The 19,745-nt window shown below is 42.1% G+C and overlaps 1 protein-coding gene across 2 annotated transcripts; it reads left to right on the top strand.

The window, feature by feature from the left end:
* Window positions 1-357: 357 nt before the first annotated feature.
* Window positions 358-19,745, top strand: LOC140077759 (cytochrome P450 2G1-like). Of its 2 annotated transcripts, XM_072125201.1 has the most exons (9): window positions 358-555; window positions 2,487-2,649; window positions 4,004-4,153; window positions 5,815-5,975; window positions 6,874-7,050; window positions 8,677-8,818; window positions 9,106-9,293; window positions 16,283-16,424; window positions 19,540-19,745. In XM_072125201.1, exons 1-9 carry the CDS (start codon window positions 376-378, stop codon window positions 19,725-19,727), a joined length of 1,491 nt encoding a protein of 496 aa, XP_071981302.1. In that variant the 5' UTR covers window positions 358-375; the 3' UTR covers window positions 19,728-19,745. The 2 variants fall into 2 exon arrangements, with proteins under 2 accessions (XP_071981302.1, XP_071981303.1); XM_072125202.1 differs by lacking the exon at window positions 6,874-7,050.

Raw genomic sequence — 19,745 nt, 5'->3', positions numbered from 1 at the left:
CCATGTAATAATACCGTAACATTACATCTCTAAATTGGATTATATGCTAATTACAAATTTTGGGGTGGATCCGTGTAGTCTTGAGTCAATCACTTCTCTTCATACTGGTTTGGCAATCTTAATGAGGATTAGGATTACTTTTTTTTGTTTGAAGATTTCGGTGTAAGTGATTATTGGAATTGTATATGGGAAGAATATCCTGCAGAGAACATTTCACAATAAACGCCCTTATTAAATTCTAGGTAAACAAAAAAAACAAACTCAAAATATCTCCTATAAGAGGATTAACACAATTCCATGAAATAAAGCTGTAGGAGAGCTCCAGTGATCCTATATATATGGGACGGAGAAGACTGAGATAGATCTGGAAACGACATGGATCCTACAGTATTGGGGTCCCTTCTATTGGCTGTGGTCATCTCCTTCCTTCTCATCTACTCAACATGGGACAAACTTTACAGGAAACGTAACTTACCTCCAGGGCCGACCCCATTACCGGTGATTGGAAATTTGCTTCAAATCAAAAGAGGAGAGATGGTGAAATCTCTGATGGAGGTCAGTTTTTATATTTTCTGTAAAGTCCAGACAGAAGTTGATCATTTTGAATAAAACTAAGCAGAAGTAGGACCAATTACAAAATTAGTGGACCATTGGTGGAGAAGGAAGATTGTGACCTAAAAAAGCCCTTAAATTTACTAAACACTACCACTGGCATATACCGACTTAAAGACGACCCCTAGTTACAGACGACCCCTTGTTATAGGTGGACCCCTCTGCCCCCTGTGACCTCTGGTGACCTCTCTGGATGTTACTATAGTCCCAGGCTGCAATGATCGGCTGTAAGGTGTCTGTAATGAAGCTTTATTAATAATCCTTGGTCCCATTACCACAAAAAATTTTGAAACTCCAATTGTCGCTGGGGTAAAAAAAAATTGTCTGGATCTACAATTATAAAATATACAGTTTCGACTTACATACAAATTCAACTTAAGAACAAACCTATGGACCCTATCTTGTATGTAACCTGGGGACTGCCTGAAATAATAAGAATCTTTATTTATATTGGGCAAATCCCGTAGTGCGATACAGACATATAACAAAATTAGGAAGACTCCGAGGGAGTCAGGGTTTATAGGATTTGCTAGAACTAGATCAGATCCAGGGATAAACTAGAACACAACTCGAGATAATGGATTTGTGAGTTTGGTGATTTTAGATTTAGGATAGTACTTGCTTAATTTTCTTTTGATACTGAAACATATGAGCGATGAGATTCACAGGCTGTTACAATGTTGTGATGCAAGTTTGTTCATCCAATGTTGTGCCAAATTTTCACAATATAAAATCACAGTACAAAACAGTACTAAAGTCGGTTGCCCAAAAAGCGACACCTAACACCAGCACCTCATGCCTTAAAATTATACTACTGTTCACTAGTGGTTGTGTTAGACTTTGCAGGTTTCTTAGCATGTTACATTGTTATATTGAATTATTTACACTAGAAATTCGTTCTTAAGGTATGTACTTAAGTTGAATTTGTATGTAAGTTGGAATAGATGTATTTTATAAATGTAACTGCAGACAATTAGATTTTTTTTTTTTATTTTGTGCTGTCATGGGACCAAGGATTATCAATAAAGCTTCATTACAGACACCTTACAAAGAGTATGCCCTGGAGCTGGAGAGGGTTCAACGTAGAGCCACAAAAATGATAAGGGGTATGGAGGGTCTCAGTTATGAGGAAAGATTAATCAACTAGATTTATTTAGTCTTAAAAAGAGATGACTACGAGGGGACATGATTAATTTATTTAAATATATAAATGGTCCATACAAAAAATATGGTGGAAAGTAGCTCCAGATTAAATCAAATCAAAAGACGAGGGGGCACTGTCTCCGTCTGGAGAAAACAAGGTTTAATCACCAGAATCGACAGGGCTTTTTTACTATGAGAACTGTCAGTCTGTGGAATAGTCTGCCTCAGGCGCTGGTCACAGCAGGGACAGCAGAGAGCTCAGGCACAGGTCACAGCAGGGACAGCGGAGAGCTTCAAGAAGGGTCTAGATGCCTTTTTACACCTAAATAACATTGATGTTATGTTATATAGAAATCCCTTCTTCATGCAATCCCTTCCCTTCCTTGGTTGAACTTGATAGACAAGTGTCTTTTTTCAACTGTGTAAACTATGATTATTGGGACTAAAGTTAAGCATCCAGAGAGCTTCACCAGAAATCACAGGGGGCAGAGAGGTCTTAAAACCCTTTCCCATTTAAGACCACTTCTCCACCTGTCCTTTAACATCCCTTTAATAGTTAATGTAAACAAATATAATTCTCTTTATCGTTACTATGGGAATACACAATTGTTCACCTTCTCAAGCCGGATCCTCCTGATACTTTTTGGACAAATGTCAAAGATTGACCTGCTAATGTATTAATGATGTATATGATATAAGCCGGGAGTCATCCATTACTTTTTCCTACATAGATGGGGTCAAACTATGGACCGGTATTCACATTCTACTTTGGGCAGCGTCCCATAGTCATCCTTAGCGGCTATCGGGCAGTGAAAGAAGCTCTCATTGACCAAGGAGAGGACTTCAGTGGAAGAGGAAAAATGCCTTCAGTGGACAAAATCTTTGATGGATTTGGTAGGAAATGTTTTTGTATGTGCAAAAAATAAATCAACCTTTTAGGCACCACTGAGAGATCTAATTTACCACAAGTTACCACAGCCACGTACATGGATCTAACTCTACTAGATCAGATATGTGATGAGAATCTTTGCATGACATTGACTTCAAATTATGGCTCCTTAGGAAACCATTACGGGTCTGAAATCATGGACTAGACCAGTGATGGGGAACCTTTAATAATCCGGGTGCCCAAATTGCAACCCAAAACCTGCTTATTTATTGCAAAGTGCCAATGCAGCATTTCAAGCAGTAACTTTTTCAATTCTTCTTAAGGTCCCTGGGCCCCCAATATCACTGACAGCAAAAGGGGAAATTTTGGAGCTTCTCTTGGGAGCCCCCTGAGTGGGGATTCTCGTGCGGCCCAGAGCAAGAGGTCCAATGATAATCTGACCCTGTTCACAACAGGTGTCCACTTAGATGGCGGGAGCAGCCGTCGTGCATGACCGGGCTGCTCTGGTCAACTCTATGGAGTTGAGAGATTGCAGAGTATGGCGCTCAATGTCTGTCAGCTTCATAGAGATTAAAGTGGGTGCCTGCGCATGTGCGACCATGAGCATACATTGGACCCCCGTTCTTGTGTTCCGTGGGGTTTCAGCACGAAGGCTTTTAATGCCTGTCTCGTTAACTCTGTTCTGGGGCAACAGCCTGAGTGCCCACTGAGAGCACTCCGAGAGCCACCTCTGGCACCCGTGCCATAGGTTCGCCACCACTGGACTAGACTGTCGTCATCTTCTAATGTTTCAGATTTAGTTGATTATCTCTCTAAGGGGTTCTCCAATATTTAAATTTTATCTCCATTTAACTCCTTGTGATTGGTGGGGATCTGCATCTAAACTGACCAGTCACAAGCACACGGGTATTGATGGAGTATCTGCTAAGTATCAGTCCTGCTGCTCCATTCAATCTCTACGAGAGATATTTGCCCTTCGCTACGACAACTCTAAATATTAGGACCCTAGAAATGCAAAATTATGACTGCAGACTTAACAATCGTAACTTGTGATTTCTAACACTATAAATACAGTAAAACTTTGGCTGCAACCTGTGATTTTAAACGAAATTTCAACCCCCCAAATAAGAATCAAAGAAACCTGAAAAATAGAAAACAAATCGGCCAATTTACAGATTGCAGGGCACATTCATTTGACAAAATTAACTATTAAACCAGAATGTTTATACATGAAGCAGTGACATTATTATTATCCTAATTATTTGAAGTATTTTGAGTATAATAGTATAGATTTTTTAAATATAAAACATTAGAACTGCTTAAAGGGATATCATGATTTATGAAGAATCTTTCATGCAGGTGTTGTGTTCAGTAATGGAGAACGCTGGAAACAGCTTCGCCGCTTCTCACTTACGACTCTGAGGAATTTCGGGATGGGGAAGAGGAGCATCGAGGAACGGATCCAGGAAGAAGCGCAATGTTTGCTGGAAGCAATCCGGAAATACGATCGTATGAATTTCCTTGTATTCTCTTAAATTGGTGTCACTATCACAGCAAAAGTCCCTATAAGTTATACGTAGGGATGAGCGACCTCAAGAACTACACGAAAATCTCAAAATTCTGTTTGGGTGTCAAATGCTTTAAGCGCCTTCAGCAAATGATGTCACAGTGAGCTACGATCCTCGGTAACATGGTAGCGCCGATTACTTAAATGCTGCCACCGATTGTAGGAGATTAAGGGCAGAAGGTGCTTAGCCAAACAGGAACCTCTGAATAAAGTCTAATTTCGGGACACCAGAACCAGCAATGTTTGGCACAGACCTGAATATTACAGTTTTGGGTCCACTAACCATTAGAAACAGGCCCAGCGCCGGCACCCGACTTACCCAGGCAAGTGCCGGGGACTAAGGGTGCTAGAGGGACCCACTTGTACAGTGAAAAAAAAAATTTTGGCCCTGAGATCAATTATACCAGTGTCACTTTAGGGGGATTGAGGACAGTGTGGCTTATCGGGGGGACAGTATGGCTTATGGGTGGGGATAATGTGGCTACTGGGGGGCAGTGTGGCTACGGGGGGGCAGTGTGGCTTCTGCAAGAGGACGAAATGCGCTGGGATACAAGTTTTCTGAAAGGGGCCCACTAAGGTTGTGTTGCCCAGGGACCTACTTAAACCTGGAGCCACCCTGTTTAGTAATACTGCCCCCTCCTATGGCATATGGCCAGGGATATAACTATGTACCTAAACCTTAGCTCAATGTAAAGGGAATATCTTTATAATGGCAGCTTAGATACAGCAGCTCAGCTCTATGTATGGTAGACTCCTTTATAATGTTGTATAGATACCGGCTGTACATGGGTAAGAAGTAAGCACACTACAGTTATATCACATAACATCCGCTCTCGATATTGTGAGAATGGAGGAAATGTAGAGTAATTTAACCATTTCTCCTCGGTTGCTTTCCTGTACACTGATCTACTGCTACTTCTTACACTAAAGGAAATCCACCATCAGAATCCATCATGATAAACCTAAATATTATTTCATACTTCATTATAAAATCATACATTAAAAAAGCAAGTCATAAAACATATCCAAACTTTATCTTTCAGTTATGTGAGTGGGTTCCCAGGATCAAACAGTCCAGTTTTAGGACCTAAAGGGGTTTGTTGGTCTCCGTGATCATTTTAGATTCTAATGACCAATTATTAGTAGAATGAGATTGGGGTTTTGACCCATCACACATTGATCTCCTATTCTTGTCTGCCACCAATATCAGAACCTATAGAGGGGATGGCACCTGAAGACTTTGTTCATGGTATAGTAGCCATTTAGGAGAACTGCAGCTATGCTCCTACTCACTTCGGAAGGAAGTGGGAGTTCGGAACTGCAGTTCCCCAAGTCCATTGCTATACAGTGGAAAGAGCCTGGTGCTTCTGGCTCTGTTCATTTTGTAACTTCTATTATTGAATTTGGGCAGGACCCTCATCAATCTGATACTAATGACTTAACCTTAGGATGCAGTAACTCCGCCGTCTCAACTACAGCCGTAGGGACCAGAAAACCACATTAATTCATGTCCATAACTGCTGTTGGCCTCCAATTATCTTAAATTTTTACTTTTTTTCTTAGAAAAGTTATGTATTATGATTACATCAATTGTTTCCAACAGGAAAACCAGTGGATCCCAGGAATATCCTGGCACAGGCCGTCTCCAATGTCATCTGCTCCGTTGTATTTGGGAACCGGTTTGAATACAAAGACTTGAAGTTCCTGAAGCTTATCAACTTGTTCAATGAGACTTTTGTGCTGATGAGCTCAACGTGGGGCCAGGTACACTAACCCCATATACTAGCATTTATTGTAACTCCTTCCTTGAGCAATGACAACTGATCTCTACCAGGGATAGATAAGCATTTCTGGTGCTGAATAGTTTATGTTCAGGGTCCAGAAAGAAACCATATATCACAATATGTGGGGGAGAAGAGTAAGTAAGGGCAACCTTTCCTTTAGTGTAAAAGGATGGAAAAATGATGGGCAAAACCAAAGTCTGAAAACCATTTCAAAACTAGTGTTTCAGGACAAAATCATTAACCAGGAAATAATCAAAGTCCAAATCAAAGTCACAACAAGATGGCGGCACAGTACAAAATCAGAAATGCAATGGCAAGTCAGGTAAATAGAGTCCAGAGAATTGTATATTAACACACATGAAGACTTATCAATATCTGGCATGGCTTCTCAGTCTAAAGTGGGTTTTATACTTGGCCAATGAGTTGGCCGAGAGGCAGCTTATAAGAACCACACTAATGCCCCTTTTATATGGACGTTGTGGGGACATATATCTGCCGGGAGATTTGTGGTGGAATATATGTCCCCATGGACGCACATGTACCCCCGTACCATACTGTATATGGAAAAAAGAGAAAGCATGCTCTATATATTCCTGTATGTATGGCCCGGCATGATGCCTCGCTATGGAGAGGGGAGGGGTGAGCAGCCCTCATCCCTTTGCCTATCCAGAGCGTGGCTGTATGCTATGGCCAGGCGAGCGTAAGTCTGTGTGAAAGAGGCTTAAGTCTCACCACTCGCCTACCTTTCAGCCCATCGAAGTAATTTTGTGTTTATGTCACACTGATCTGAAAGGAAATGGGCAGAAATATTATTTTGATCTGTAGGGATGTCCCTCTACCGCAGATAGCTCTTAATAATCTATTCATGTTCTCTCCAGCTGCAGGAAATGATTCCTAACATCATGGACTATGTGCCTGGACCTCACCAGAAGATCAATCCCATCATCGAGAGGCTACTAGAATTTGTAGCTGAAAGAGTCAAGATGAATGAGGCCACATTAGACCCAACTTCTCCCAGAGATTATATTGATTGCTTCATCACCAAAATGCAGAAGGTATCTCAATCTCATTGATTTGATCAATAACGTTTTTACAATTATGGCCATCAGGAACCTGAATTATGGAGACATGAAACAAAGTGGCCTTCACATCTGGACCAATTTTATTTCATAAACCCTATTGAGTTATGTAGACGCCTTGGGGGTCCCTACTCTGGTGTCATGACTATGAGCTTGATAAAATAGACAATGAGAAAAGCAGCTACCACAGGATTATCAATTTGGAACATAATAGGGCACATTTACTTACCCGTCCCTGGCCCGTTCCCTGATTGTCTGACCGGAATGCACATCTGCCGCAATTTGCTAACATGCATGTAAGTGCATTGTCCGTGTATAATGCGCTGTGCGGGGAGTCACTATGATTGTGCACCCAATATCCTGCATGTGTCGATTCCCCGCTCAGGTCCCCGGAGTTCGCCTTCTTCTCCCTGGTGCATGTAAGTGCATTGTCCGTGTATAATGCGCTGTGCGGGGAGTCACTATGATTGTGCACCCAATATCCTGCATGTGTCGATTCCCCGCTCAGGACCCCGGAGTTCGCCTTCTTCTTCCTGGTGCATGTAAGTGCTTGATCTTGCGACACAATTTAAATGTTAAATTCCGTGCTCAGTCCAAATCAGTCGGATCGTCCAACGGCCTGCCCCCCGATTTCTGTCGCATGAAAGCCGGCGCCGCTGCGCCAAACTCCGATGGCGTGTGACACAATCCCCTGCTAAATACCTGTCCAAGCGGCCCAAATCCCGAAAATGTTGGTAAGTCCAATGGAAATGCAGCCACGGACCATTAGTAAATAAGCCCCAATAGATTTGGATCCCACCAGTCCTGTCTTAAGAGCAATGTTGGACACCATAGTTATAGTGAGACCAAGGTCAAAACCCAAGAGTCACTATAAATTCCAAAATAAACAGAGACAGGTCCGTAACTATAATCAATCTGTATTTTCAGCCATGAACATTTATGGGAATAGATATCCACAAGAAATTACATAAATGTCCTATATGGGAACATCTAGTTAGGGTACCAAAACCAAAGCTTACCTACAATGTGAGACAAAACGTCATTTATTTTCCAATACATTTTGTTTTTTCCACTACTGTGGATTAGGAAAGCAAATCATGTATAGGAAAAGAACAATGGATGGATTCTTTGGAGGATCAAAACTAAAAAGCTCTTTGATCTTTGTTATAGAATAAGCAGCGGGAAACAAGCTCTAGACTAAACATATGGCTCCGCACTATATGATACAGTCACAGGAAGAAGAACTCAATGGAACAAGTTATTTGTGGCTCAATTTATAGGGTGCAAAGGGTGGCAGCACATGCAGGTCATGCACCCTTGTCAGAAAAGTTCCCTAAAATGAAAAAGCTGTAACTTAAATGTGACGTTAAATGAAAATATGTAAAGAGTTTGACATAAATGGGCTGCAGTAGCCTGGTTTGGCCACAATTCAAGGTATGGAGCTGTGTGATTGTGGATACCTCTAATAGCCCATTAATGGGGTTGGATTGGTGTTCAGCTACTATTAGTTTGATGGCCTAACGTAAGGATAGGTCATCGATATTAGATTCCAGAAAATTCCTAGAGAACCCCTCTAAATTTTCCAATCATTTTACACTGCAGGAAAATGAAAACCCTACTTCCGAATTCAACCTAAGAAATCTCTTACTGACTGTCCTGAACTTGTTCTTTGCTGGGACAGAAACGGTCAGCACCACATTAAGGCACGGGTTCCTCATCCTTATCAAGCACAAGGAGATACAAGGTAAATGGAGGCAACGCTTGGGTGACTGTGTGTGATAGTTCATATCTATATTGATTTGACCACGTTGTCACAAGTTCACGTGGCCAATAATTAACTGATCAATTAACTGATGTAGTATGACCAAGCAATTTTTTTTTGGCCGTAGCCATTAAACATTCAAAAACATTGTAAATTTTTTTAATATACATAAAAATAGTTAAAGAATCCGCAAAATGTGTTGACGTGTATAAAAGGAGGTTAAAGCACTTTGATAATCTTAATGATGATGAGGGTTACGCTCATTCCAGAAAAGTTACACAAGGAGATAGACACAGTGATCGGCCAAAACCGAAGTCCAAATATTGAAGATCGGAGCAAGATGCCCTATATGGATGCGGTCATCCATGAGATACAGAGATTCAGTGATGTTATCCCATTGAACGTCCCCCACACTGTCATCAGAGACACCACATTCAGAGGATTCACCATTCCAAAGGTAAGTAATGAACAAATTACTATAAAAATAGTTCAAGAGGTTTCCCGAATTTAGCTGGGGCAGTTGTTTGCCGAGCTGGAAGTCTCAGGGGTCTTGGGAAGTGCTAGAAGCCTCATGGGCCTTAGCCTCTAAGTCAGTGATGGCGGACCTTTTAGAGATCGAGTGCCCAAACTACAACCAAAATCCACTTATTTACCATGAAGTGCCAACATGGCATTTCAAGCAGTAACTTATGGCTACCTGTTCTTTAACATCATTCAACTGTATTGGCCCCCTGAGGCCACCAATACAGTTGAAAGAATGAGAGCAAATTCAGACTATCATTGTCCAGGAGGAATGGTTGGTCCAGCAGGATGAGCTCCAAAGACAATGCAGTTCTGTCAACACCTTCTCACTTTTCCCGCAGTTTCAAACAACCAATGAAGTGCCTCTTTAAAATAGCATTGTTGTTAAGTTGCTTGGGACTGCCGGAAGATTTGGTGGATTTGGTCCTGTTTGGTGAAATTGGGCCGATGGCCTGAGTGCCCACAGAAAGGGCTCCGATCGCCACCACTGCTCTAAGTGGTTTAGAAAAATGACTTTACTCTACATCTAGTTGAGGCCACTGATTTCAGCAGGTCCCATGACCCCCAACACTTTGAACCCAACTAGGAGTGAAGGAAACAAATGACAAAAGTAGTGCTGGAACCTGGAGTGTAAGCCTTATTTCATCCCCCTTGACACTTTTAGGAAAAACATGAAGGTCTCAGCTCACCACCCCCCTTCCTCCAGCCGCCTTCATTGACACAGCCCAGTTGCTAATTAATTCATACATTTCTAGGAAGAATGAAAAAGAAAGTTCCATTTAGATGCTTCACAAAGCCAACTTGACGCAATTTGTTTTACGACAAACTTTTTTTTTCTATATCCAAGAGCATGTTTTTGGCAACTATGCGGTACAAAATATGGCTGTAGCTCAACAATGTATGTCTAGATCTTTAGAGCTCAACAATATATGGCTAGGTCTCCGAGAGGGAAGAACCAAGTTGAAGGGGTGTACACCGATACATTCTCTTTCCAGAAGAAATAGACCTCTGGTCTTGGGAAGGCCAGTTTTGTGGTCCAGCATTTGCAGATTTTGCCACATTTCTCCTCTGACCACAAAGTGTAGATTTACAGTTTTTTTTTCTTTGTATAATAGGGTGTAGGGGTAAATGAAGGCCACCTAGAGCTGAGAGCACCTTACTGGTCAACTACATTTGCGAAGTAATTTTTCAGTTGTCCTCCGAGTCAGACCTGGTGCTAATCCACCCAATTGTTTTGTATAATCTTTGTAGCCCCGTCAGAGTAGATTTCAGCGTCTTCATATAATTAGGTTCATACATTGCATTGGGGGGCATTCAGCTATAATGTTAATCAATTTGGTGGAAGACGGTTGGACACTGTCTGTGGTCCGGGACTCTGGAAAAACCACTCAATGGATGTAGCAGTGGAGTTTTACTTTATTGTGTGTCAGAATTAGTCTGAAAACACAATGGGGGTCATTTACTAAGGGCCTGATTCGCGTTTTTGCGACGTGTTACCCGAATATTTGTGCTGATTTTCCCTGTATTGCCATGGGATTTTGGCGCACACGATCAGATTTTGGCGCATCGGCGCCGGCATGCACGTGACGGAAATCGGGGGGCGTGGCCGTAAAAAAACCGACGGATTCGGAAAAACCGCCGCATTTAAAAAAAAAAAAAGTGTCGCTGGACTCGCACTTACCTTCACCCACGATGGCTCGGTGAACTCCAGTGCATTCCGATGCTCTTCAGCGCAGCAGCGACACCTGGTGGACATCGGAGGAACGACCTTAGTGAATTCCCCCCGGACCCGAATCCACTGCAGAGAACGTGCCTCTGGATCGCGAATGGACGGGGTAAGTAAATCTGCCCCAATGGGGCAGATTTACTTACCCAGTTCCGTTGCGATCCCGCGGTGCATTATCCGAGGTGGATACGGGTCTCGCGCAATTCACTAAGATCTTGCGTCCGAGGTCCTGCAGATGTCGCTTCTGCCCCGAGTTCACCTTCTTCTTCCTGGTGCATGTGACTGCTTGATCTTGCGACACAAATTCTTTTTTAAATTCTGTGGTTTGTCTAAATCCATCGGGTTGTCTGACAGCCACGCCCCCCGATTTCTGTCCGTGCAAGCTGGCGCCGATGCGCCAAAATCTGATCGTGTGCGCCAAAATCCCATGGCAATTCGTCGCAAAACAGAAATATTCAGCAAACCCGACGAAAGTGTGTCTGCCGGACCCTTAGTAAATGAGCCCCAATACGTTTTGTGCTTAGAGTAAGCGTTTTGTTACCATTAATGGTTTCCGACCCTCTTCCATTGAACTAATTAAAGGATCAACCACAAAATGTAAACCCTCTACAGAGAATAGAATTTGTGAAATGTCTCCAGGTTCAGGGGAGTTCACCTGTCATGAGACTAGTAAAGTTTTATAAATCTAAATAAATATAAGGTCATTGATTTACTGACTTTTATCCCAAAACTTGGCAAACTGGATGTCCAAACCGGGCTCCGAGCCTTGGTATAAACTCTAACAGTGCAGACATATAAGAATTTAAAAAATACTCTCCTCCTCCTCATGTAGGATTTATCAAGGACTCATGTAGGACTCGTGTAGGACTCATCTACCAATCATAACGATTCTGTTGGTTTAGATTATTATACAAACAGTTGAGTACAGATTTTCTGTCACATTATCTGGATGTAGCCGTACTCCAGCTCCTGGCTTACTACCAAATAGATGTTGATGTGGGAAATAGAAGAAGGAAACATCTCAGCAATCGTATAGGAAACAATGGAAGAAATGGAAATAACTTATAAGCTCTGACATTATCTGCAAAGTGACAGGACAACTGGGGGCATAACTAGATAACCCCCCTCCAAAAAAACCCCACATAGCGTAGTGTTTGCAATATTGGTCTCTTCGTGTGGGGAATGGACACCTTATTGGAACCTTAAAGGACATCTACCACCAGGATGAAGGTTTGTAAACCAAGTACACTGACATGCTGGTGTGTGCCCCCTCTGGCAGGACCCACTTTACTTTTAGCTTATTATGCCCTGTTTTGTTTTTTTTTTTTAAAGAAAAGACTTCTAAAATTATGCAAATGAGTCTGAGGGGCTCCATGCTCCAAAGGTGCTAATGGAGTTTGGAGCCCCTCAGACTCATTTGCATAATATGTAAAGCCTTTTTTTAACAAGTGCACAGGAAGCTTAAAGAAGAGTGGGTCCTGACAGAGGGGGCACACACCCGTATGTCAGTGTGCTTGGTTTACAATCCTTCATCCTGGTGGTAGATGTTCTTTAAGGCAAGGTATTGTAGTTCTAGTTATTTGTAGGATCCCAATTATCAGACCCCACAAAAAAGGAATGGGGATAACCCTCTAAACACAGCCCACTAAGTTCCCCATGAGTATAAGGAGAACTATTACTTCCTGACCCTAGTCAATAGCCTCTCACTCAGCCAAAGCAGTTTCCTAAACTGTACTGAAGAGACGCAATCACTTTGGAACAGCACTGTCTGCAGTTGGGATTCTGTTCCTCCTGGAATAGATCTACTGGTTTGGTTTTCCTTTTGTTTTGATGAATTCACAATAGGGCTCATTTACTAAGGCCCCGCGGTAAGTAAATGTGCCCCAGTGTCTCAGATGGGTTTCCTGTAGCATGGCTACATCAGTCCTCTATTTTTTTAGATGTCGGGGTTGCAATTCTCTTCACATTCCATAAAACAAAAATTGATTTCATCAACCATAAGAAACTGTTCTGTTTTTGTTTTTTCATTATTATTACTAAAAGAGTTACAAACAATTTTATTTTTTGCTGCCACCCCCCCCCCCCCCTTCAATTTCCTACTTCCTGTGATTACAGTATCCTGTGATATGCTCTTCTCTGCCTCCGCACCTTAACACCCAACCGGAACCTTATATAATATAGTACAACTCGGTTCAATTGGCCCCAATTTGGAGACAAACATTTTAGAATTTGAATGTCCTGTTCACATAGTTTTGTGCTTCTCCAGGATCAGTAAAGGTCATGGTGGGACCAGTTCCTGGATAGATTTTCAAGATTGCATGAGAGCGCAATTGGAAACTTATTCCTTTAGCAATTAAACTCCCAGAAGAAAAATGATGTACTGAGCGAATAGTCCTGGAAGATTCACATTATTGTCTCTTTATCCGGGTAATTCAATATCCTTGCGATGACTGTTCTGACCTTGTCTTGATGTTGGGGTCCAATGCGGTGAACTCCTTCAACGTATACCGGGGAATTTATTCTTAGTATTCCGGGTATTTTTCTTGACACTAGGGTTTATAGGTCATTATACTGTGTGGCTTCCGGTACACCCCCTATCCGGACATTATATCTCCTTGACCTATTCTAAAGTTCTTCATTCCTTTCCATCAGTTTGACTTCTCTAGTTCGGTTTGTCCCAATTGAAGACGTTCTACTTGGTCTTCCAGACTTGCGATCCTTGGCTTCATTTCTTCTAATCTTGTTTGTTGTTCATGAATTTCGGCACTGAGATGCCGGAAACTTTTACTTATGGCTTCATCTATATTGCTTCTTTTTGGCTCCAGTTCTCTCGCTACTGCTTTAGCCAATTGTTTAACATCTCTGTGTGCCATATTCACGCTACAATCCTTGTTTTCGGGATCGACTGAGCAGAATTTTTCTCTTTGGGCTATTAGATTCCCTGGTTTTGAATTTTTTTGAGTTCCTCTGGTATCTCACGCATTCGAGTTTTCATGTCTCCCACTGTTTCTGTTTTTGTGATTCTAAAAATTTTCCTTTCTTCCTTGAGCTTTTATTTCCTTATTTCCATTCGCCTCCTCCCCCTCCTCTTTCAGGCAGATCTTGTATCTTATTTTGATCTTTTGTCCTTTATTTTTTCTTTTCTTTGTCGTCTCTTTTGCGATTCTGCAACCCCTTTTTTACAAGCTTGAAATTATTATGAAAAATGTTGTCTTCAGTATTGCTTAGTTTATCAATAGAAGTTAGTATAGTGCAATACAAGCTTTACTTGCTAATAAGCTAATGCAACTTCTATAGTAGTGAAATAATTAGATCCGATAGTCACAGTTTGGCATCAGGTCTAAAACATCTTCTATGCACACAGAAGTACATGGTTAGGACAGTATATTCCACCTGTTCACGATTTGCTCAGACACCAGGGGGGATATTTATCATACGCTGGCGCTCGTGCGCCAGCGTATGATCACCCCGCCGCTGCGAATTCGCAGCCCGATACATCAAGAGGCTTCTGCCAGTAGCGCAGCGTCTATCCTACACCAGACAGGGCCTGGCGTAGAAAAAAGCGCAGCTGGCAGCAACGTATGAAAAGTCGCCGGCAGCAGCGAGTGCGCAGACGCGGGGACAGTAACGCCCTGCGCCGGCCCACTCCCATCCGGCCGCGCCCCCCCGCTCGGCCGGCCGTGCCACCCCTTCACGCCCCTTCACGCCCCACTGGCGTGAAAGTGGCGGATTGGGGCAAATAATCGCAAAAGCTAGCAATAAGCTAGCATTTGCAATTATTTCAGGGCCTCTGCGCCACTGGCGGTGCGCAGAGGTCCTGATAAATATGACCCCAGATCTCCAAATTAGTTTTTAATAATTATGTTAGTATTGGTTAGTACCGCTTGTAATGCAAGCCTTCTTCACTGGCAGCTTTAAAATAAGTCTTCCACTGTTCAAAATGTATCCAGCCACCTAGCCGTTCAGTTAACAAGACTTGGATACGACCCCCTCTGCTGGAGTGATGGTGTAAAGATACAAAAGATTTTTGTATATGAAATGTCTGGGAGTTACTCCATGTCCTACAGCCGTCCTGTGGTAATGATTGCTGAGTCCAGGTAATCAGGCAGTACTGAATAGTGCATGTCTGGCCACTGCTGCCAAAATGTGAGGTGGTCGTATCCAAGGAAGCTATCTCATTTCTAAGGGACAACATGGCTACCTTTATGAGAAATTATCTTCACACAGGAACTTTTTTTTAATAACATCTCATTGAAGAAATGTTTATATATGTCAAATTAATTACATTAAATGTGACTGCCCAGATGGGAAAACCCCTTTAATATCGCTAGGTACTCACTTTATTTAGTTACTCCGGCTGCCCTGTTTTTTGGCGGTTGATGTTATATGTAGCGCCTTATCAGTATACGGCAATCAATGAAGTCTTCATGTAATGTTAATAAAGAGGTCTGTACCCGATTGACTGGACGATTGCTTTGGTGGTGCTGTTTCAGCGCTGCATTTCATCCAGAATGCAGGCAATGCTCAGATAATCGTTACCTGCAGAGGTCTCCACTGGCCCTTGCTGGTGTTGGGAGGCAGACGATCGGAGGATAGATCTTCACGGCACCGGCGTTCGGCATTCAGCACCGGTGGTAAGATGGTCTGCCTGGTAGGCACACCAGGTGCAGGTGTCGCAGGATAGTGATGTCGTGTTCATGGATCAAGGCTCCACTCTGAAGAGCTCTCTAGCCTGATGCGGAGGCTGCAGAGAAATGTCCTCACAGCATTGCCGGAAGTGCTGCAGCAACCTCTAGGTTTGGTTTTCATCCTGTATCATACCATTAGGCTTCCTGAAACTCATATTTGGTTATAAGGGGGCTGTGTTACAAGGTAGCTAAAAGAGGTGTGGTTTTATCCCATCCTGGAAAACTTATTTGCATATTTTCCCAGAATCCCCCAGTGGAGCATCAATGGCTATAAGTCTCCATACACCTACAAGGAGGCCCCAACTGGCAAAGTCTTTGTAAGGAGAACTCTTACTTCCTGACCCTATGGGTCACATCTGTCAGTGACTCTTTGTGATTGGCTTATTGTGAAAAGGCAATTAAAAAAAAAAGAATTACCGAAAGGGGAGGACTTCTAAAAATGTCTTGTACTCTCATTAATTAACCCCATTTTTATATTTTCATAGTTTATTTTTTTATTTTTGGATACAGGGAACTGATGTCTATCCCCTGCTGTGCACGGTTCTGCGGGATCCCAGCCAGTTCAGAACTCCGGATCAGTTCAACCCAAATCACTTTCTTGACGAGTCCGGAGGCTTCAAGAAAAGTGACGCGTTCATGCCATTCTCTACAGGTAAAAGAAACCAGAGACTGTTACAAGTTTTACTCTGACAAAGAATACATGTGATGTACCTTAAGTATAATACTGAAATTTACATATATTGGGGTATGACATGTGTTCCAAATAGGAATTTATCATTTTACTATCTTCTACTGTCTTCTACAACCTGAAGTATGTCGCACACAATGCTCACTACATAGTCCTATTTTCTAAGATATCCACCTGAAAACCCGTCTGATAACCCAAACAAAGTCATACCTGTTCCCAAGAGGATCATAAAGGGCATTAACACTAAAATTATCGTCCATTTCATAAGCATTTATGATCCTAAGCGTGTATGATGATCCTAAGTGTTGTATGAGTGAAATTACAGGCTGTAGAAGACAAGAGAAAAATTCTAGTTTTTAGCTCTTAATTAGTTAAATCCAATAGTACAATATACAAATCTAATAATATGTAGGAGCCTTTAACCTGTTTCTATACAAGACCTTTTTTCTAAATAGATCAAACATCTGCAGCATATTCTTCCAAGACCTATAACTTTTTTGTACATTATTTTGGCATTTATAATAATTGTATAGCTCAGTGCAAAATAATTGAATTTTTACCCTAGTTCTTTTATTACTTTGTTATACCGATGCAATGCTGTTGATAGGGAACATAAAACTAAATGAAAAGGTAAGGGAAAACACAGATGGTCTGCATTATATGTAAACCCACCCAGCTACCTACTTGCTTTTTCTACCCTGGATGGTAGATGACAACTGGATAAGGTTACCTTACTGCACCATACTGAAACACAGAGACAAAAACAGGAGGAATGTAGCACAAAATTGGATGAAACATTGATGACTAGTCAGGACAATAAAAGAGTCAAATGGAAAGTAAGGAGGCGAGCAAAGATCACAAAATCCAATAATATGCAATACAGAATATGCTAGCAAGCCGGCCGGCGGGAATAGGGATGTTCCAGCCGGCGGGCAGTGATCCGGCCGTCATGAAGGGGGATGTCTTTTGGCTGGCGCGAGCATGTGCACGTGGGCGGACAATAGCATGGGCGGGTGGGAGCATGGGCAGGCGGGCGGGAGCACGATGCCACCCCCTCGTCCAGCAGGTGGTGCGCCGCCTGAGGCGAGGTTGTGCCCCTGCATCTGCAGCCCAGAACTTAATCAGCAGGAGACAGATGAGTGCGGTAACAACCAGGCGATAGGTCGATGTTCAGAATACACAATGCAAAATAAATACAAAATCAGTCGCCACTTCATTGTCTGCCATACTTTATGTAAGGTTATGACGCTGAAGTCTGAATGGGTATTGTTAGTTTTTTATTACTTTACTGTCAGTAAAAACTGACAGGTCATACATTTGGCAATGAGGCAAGAAACATTTTGGCCAAAAAATGCCATATAATTTCAATGTCTGGATGCTGATGAATGGCAGTGGTGGCCCTCTCTGTTTAAAACCACTTAGATGCCAGTATCAATAACCACAGCATCTGGGAGGTTAACCATCCCTGATCTAAATTCTCAGATTTTCTTTTAGAACCAGCTGGCCATGATAACATCACTAAGTACTAAAACTCTTACTAGATATCACCAGCAGAATGGTAGAGCCCGACGCATTGTTGCCATCAAAATGGTACATGACTTGTTACCGGGCTAAGAAGCCTCGTCCTATTTGGGTTATCCCTTCGTTATGCTTCATTTTCCCAGTGGCTTCGATTGAGTGAACAACTGTTTTGTACTTTGGTTAATGGTCTTGTTAACATGATGGGAACACAGGATTCACTTGTTTGGCTTGAAGCTCTGAGCCTGGCATCGTGCCTAGAGAACAGAGGCAGAAGACATGTGTTTTTCTAATGAATCACTGCATAAAGGTGAATGGATGTAATTAATACCAAAGTTCAGTACATGAGGGCACTCACCAATATTACACCGAAAGGTACACAGAACGTGGATACACACAACAACACTGTGACACCAATCAGCTCAGGTCTTGTCAGGTCCCATCAGATCTACAGAGTAAGAGATACTTTCAGCTCAGTTCCGGCCAAGAGATGATGATCCTGAACAGAGAATTTCCATCAATTTTGTCAAGGATGTCGATTTCTATAAAAATTGGTAACATGCCGTAATTCTCAACACAACCCAAAATGGTGGCAACAAATATCTCAAAACCTTACACTTCCTAATTCTTATCCGGTCATCTCACACCATTCATTGCAGGGTATGTCGCGCCAAGAGGAATAGAAAACAGGACATTTTGGAACAGATTTTCATAAGTGTCTCAAAATAAGTCCAAAATTACATGGAGAGTCTTAAACTGTGCCAGATTTCTTAATCAAGTGTCAGATGCTGAATGTTAAATTGGGGGGTAATAAAAGACTGCCTAGTCCTAGTGTCACCTCTTAATTTATGCCAAAAATTTTGCCAAATTTTGGTGTTCAGGTTAGATCTTGGCTAAATTTAGGCAAGACAACTTCACCGGTCGGCACTTTATGAAGGCAACAATTCTTAAAAGTCATTGAAATGCATAGAAACTGTCCAAAAACCTTGGTATATGGGGTGTGAGGAGTTTTTGGAGCATGCTACCCTTGGTTCGCTCAATATATATATAGATGTACTCATTTGGGTTTTTTTAATACTAGACCACCCGGTGGAAAGTCTCTGGGATGCATTTATTATAGGAATCAACAAATTTTTTGTTTGTTTTGTTTTACTGATTCGTGTTAGTTGATATGAGTCATTTATCAAAAAGGTGCAGGAATACGGATGATTTTTGCCAAACAATTTGTTGACATCTACAGAATTTTAGAGAAAATTAAATGAAATGGTAAAGTAACCGTTCACACTATCAAAAGTTATATCGGGGCAGGGTTAAGGGTTTCAAAAGTTATAAATGCACGTGACTGGTGGTAATATCTTAAAAGGACATCTACCAGCAGGATAAAAGACTGTATGCAAATGAGCCTGAGGGGCTCCAGGCTCCGTTAACACCCATTGAGGCTGAAACCCCTCGGGCTCATTTGCATACAGTCCTTCATCCTGCTGGCAGATGCTCTTTAAGTTGTGCCCTGAAGAAGAAGCACTTTGCACATCAGTCACAATTTTTTTTCTCGGGATTTCAGGAAAGCGGATTTGCCTGGGAGAAGGTCTCGCCCGGATGGAGCTGTTTCTTTTCCTCACGACCATCCTCCAGAATTTCACACTAACCTCAGAGACGCAGTTCAAAGAATCTGATATTGCTCCCCGGATGACTGGATTTGCAAATGTTCCTATAGAATACCAGATGTCATTCATTCCTCGTATGGCATAAGTGAAGAAGAGACCATCA

The sequence above is a fragment of the Engystomops pustulosus genome, chromosome 9, assembly GCF_040894005.1.
Source record: "Engystomops pustulosus chromosome 9, aEngPut4.maternal, whole genome shotgun sequence".
In the NCBI taxonomy this organism is placed as follows: domain Eukaryota; kingdom Metazoa; phylum Chordata; class Amphibia; order Anura; family Leptodactylidae; genus Engystomops; species Engystomops pustulosus.
Note: the sequence above shows the minus strand (reverse complement) of the source record. Positions and strands in the feature narration are given on the sequence as shown.

Excerpts from the sequence above, each read along its gene's own strand:
- LOC140077759 (XM_072125201.1), top strand. The coding sequence starts at position 376 with ATGGATCCTACAGTATTGGGGTCCCTTCTATTGGCTGTGGTCATCTCC. Across the intron at positions 4,154-5,814 it reads AGCAATCCGGAAATACGATC|GAAAACCAGTGGATCCCAGG; the intron begins GTATGAATTTCC and ends TGTTTCCAACAG. Across the intron at positions 9,294-16,282 it reads GAGGATTCACCATTCCAAAG|GGAACTGATGTCTATCCCCT; the intron begins GTAAGTAATGAA and ends TTTTGGATACAG.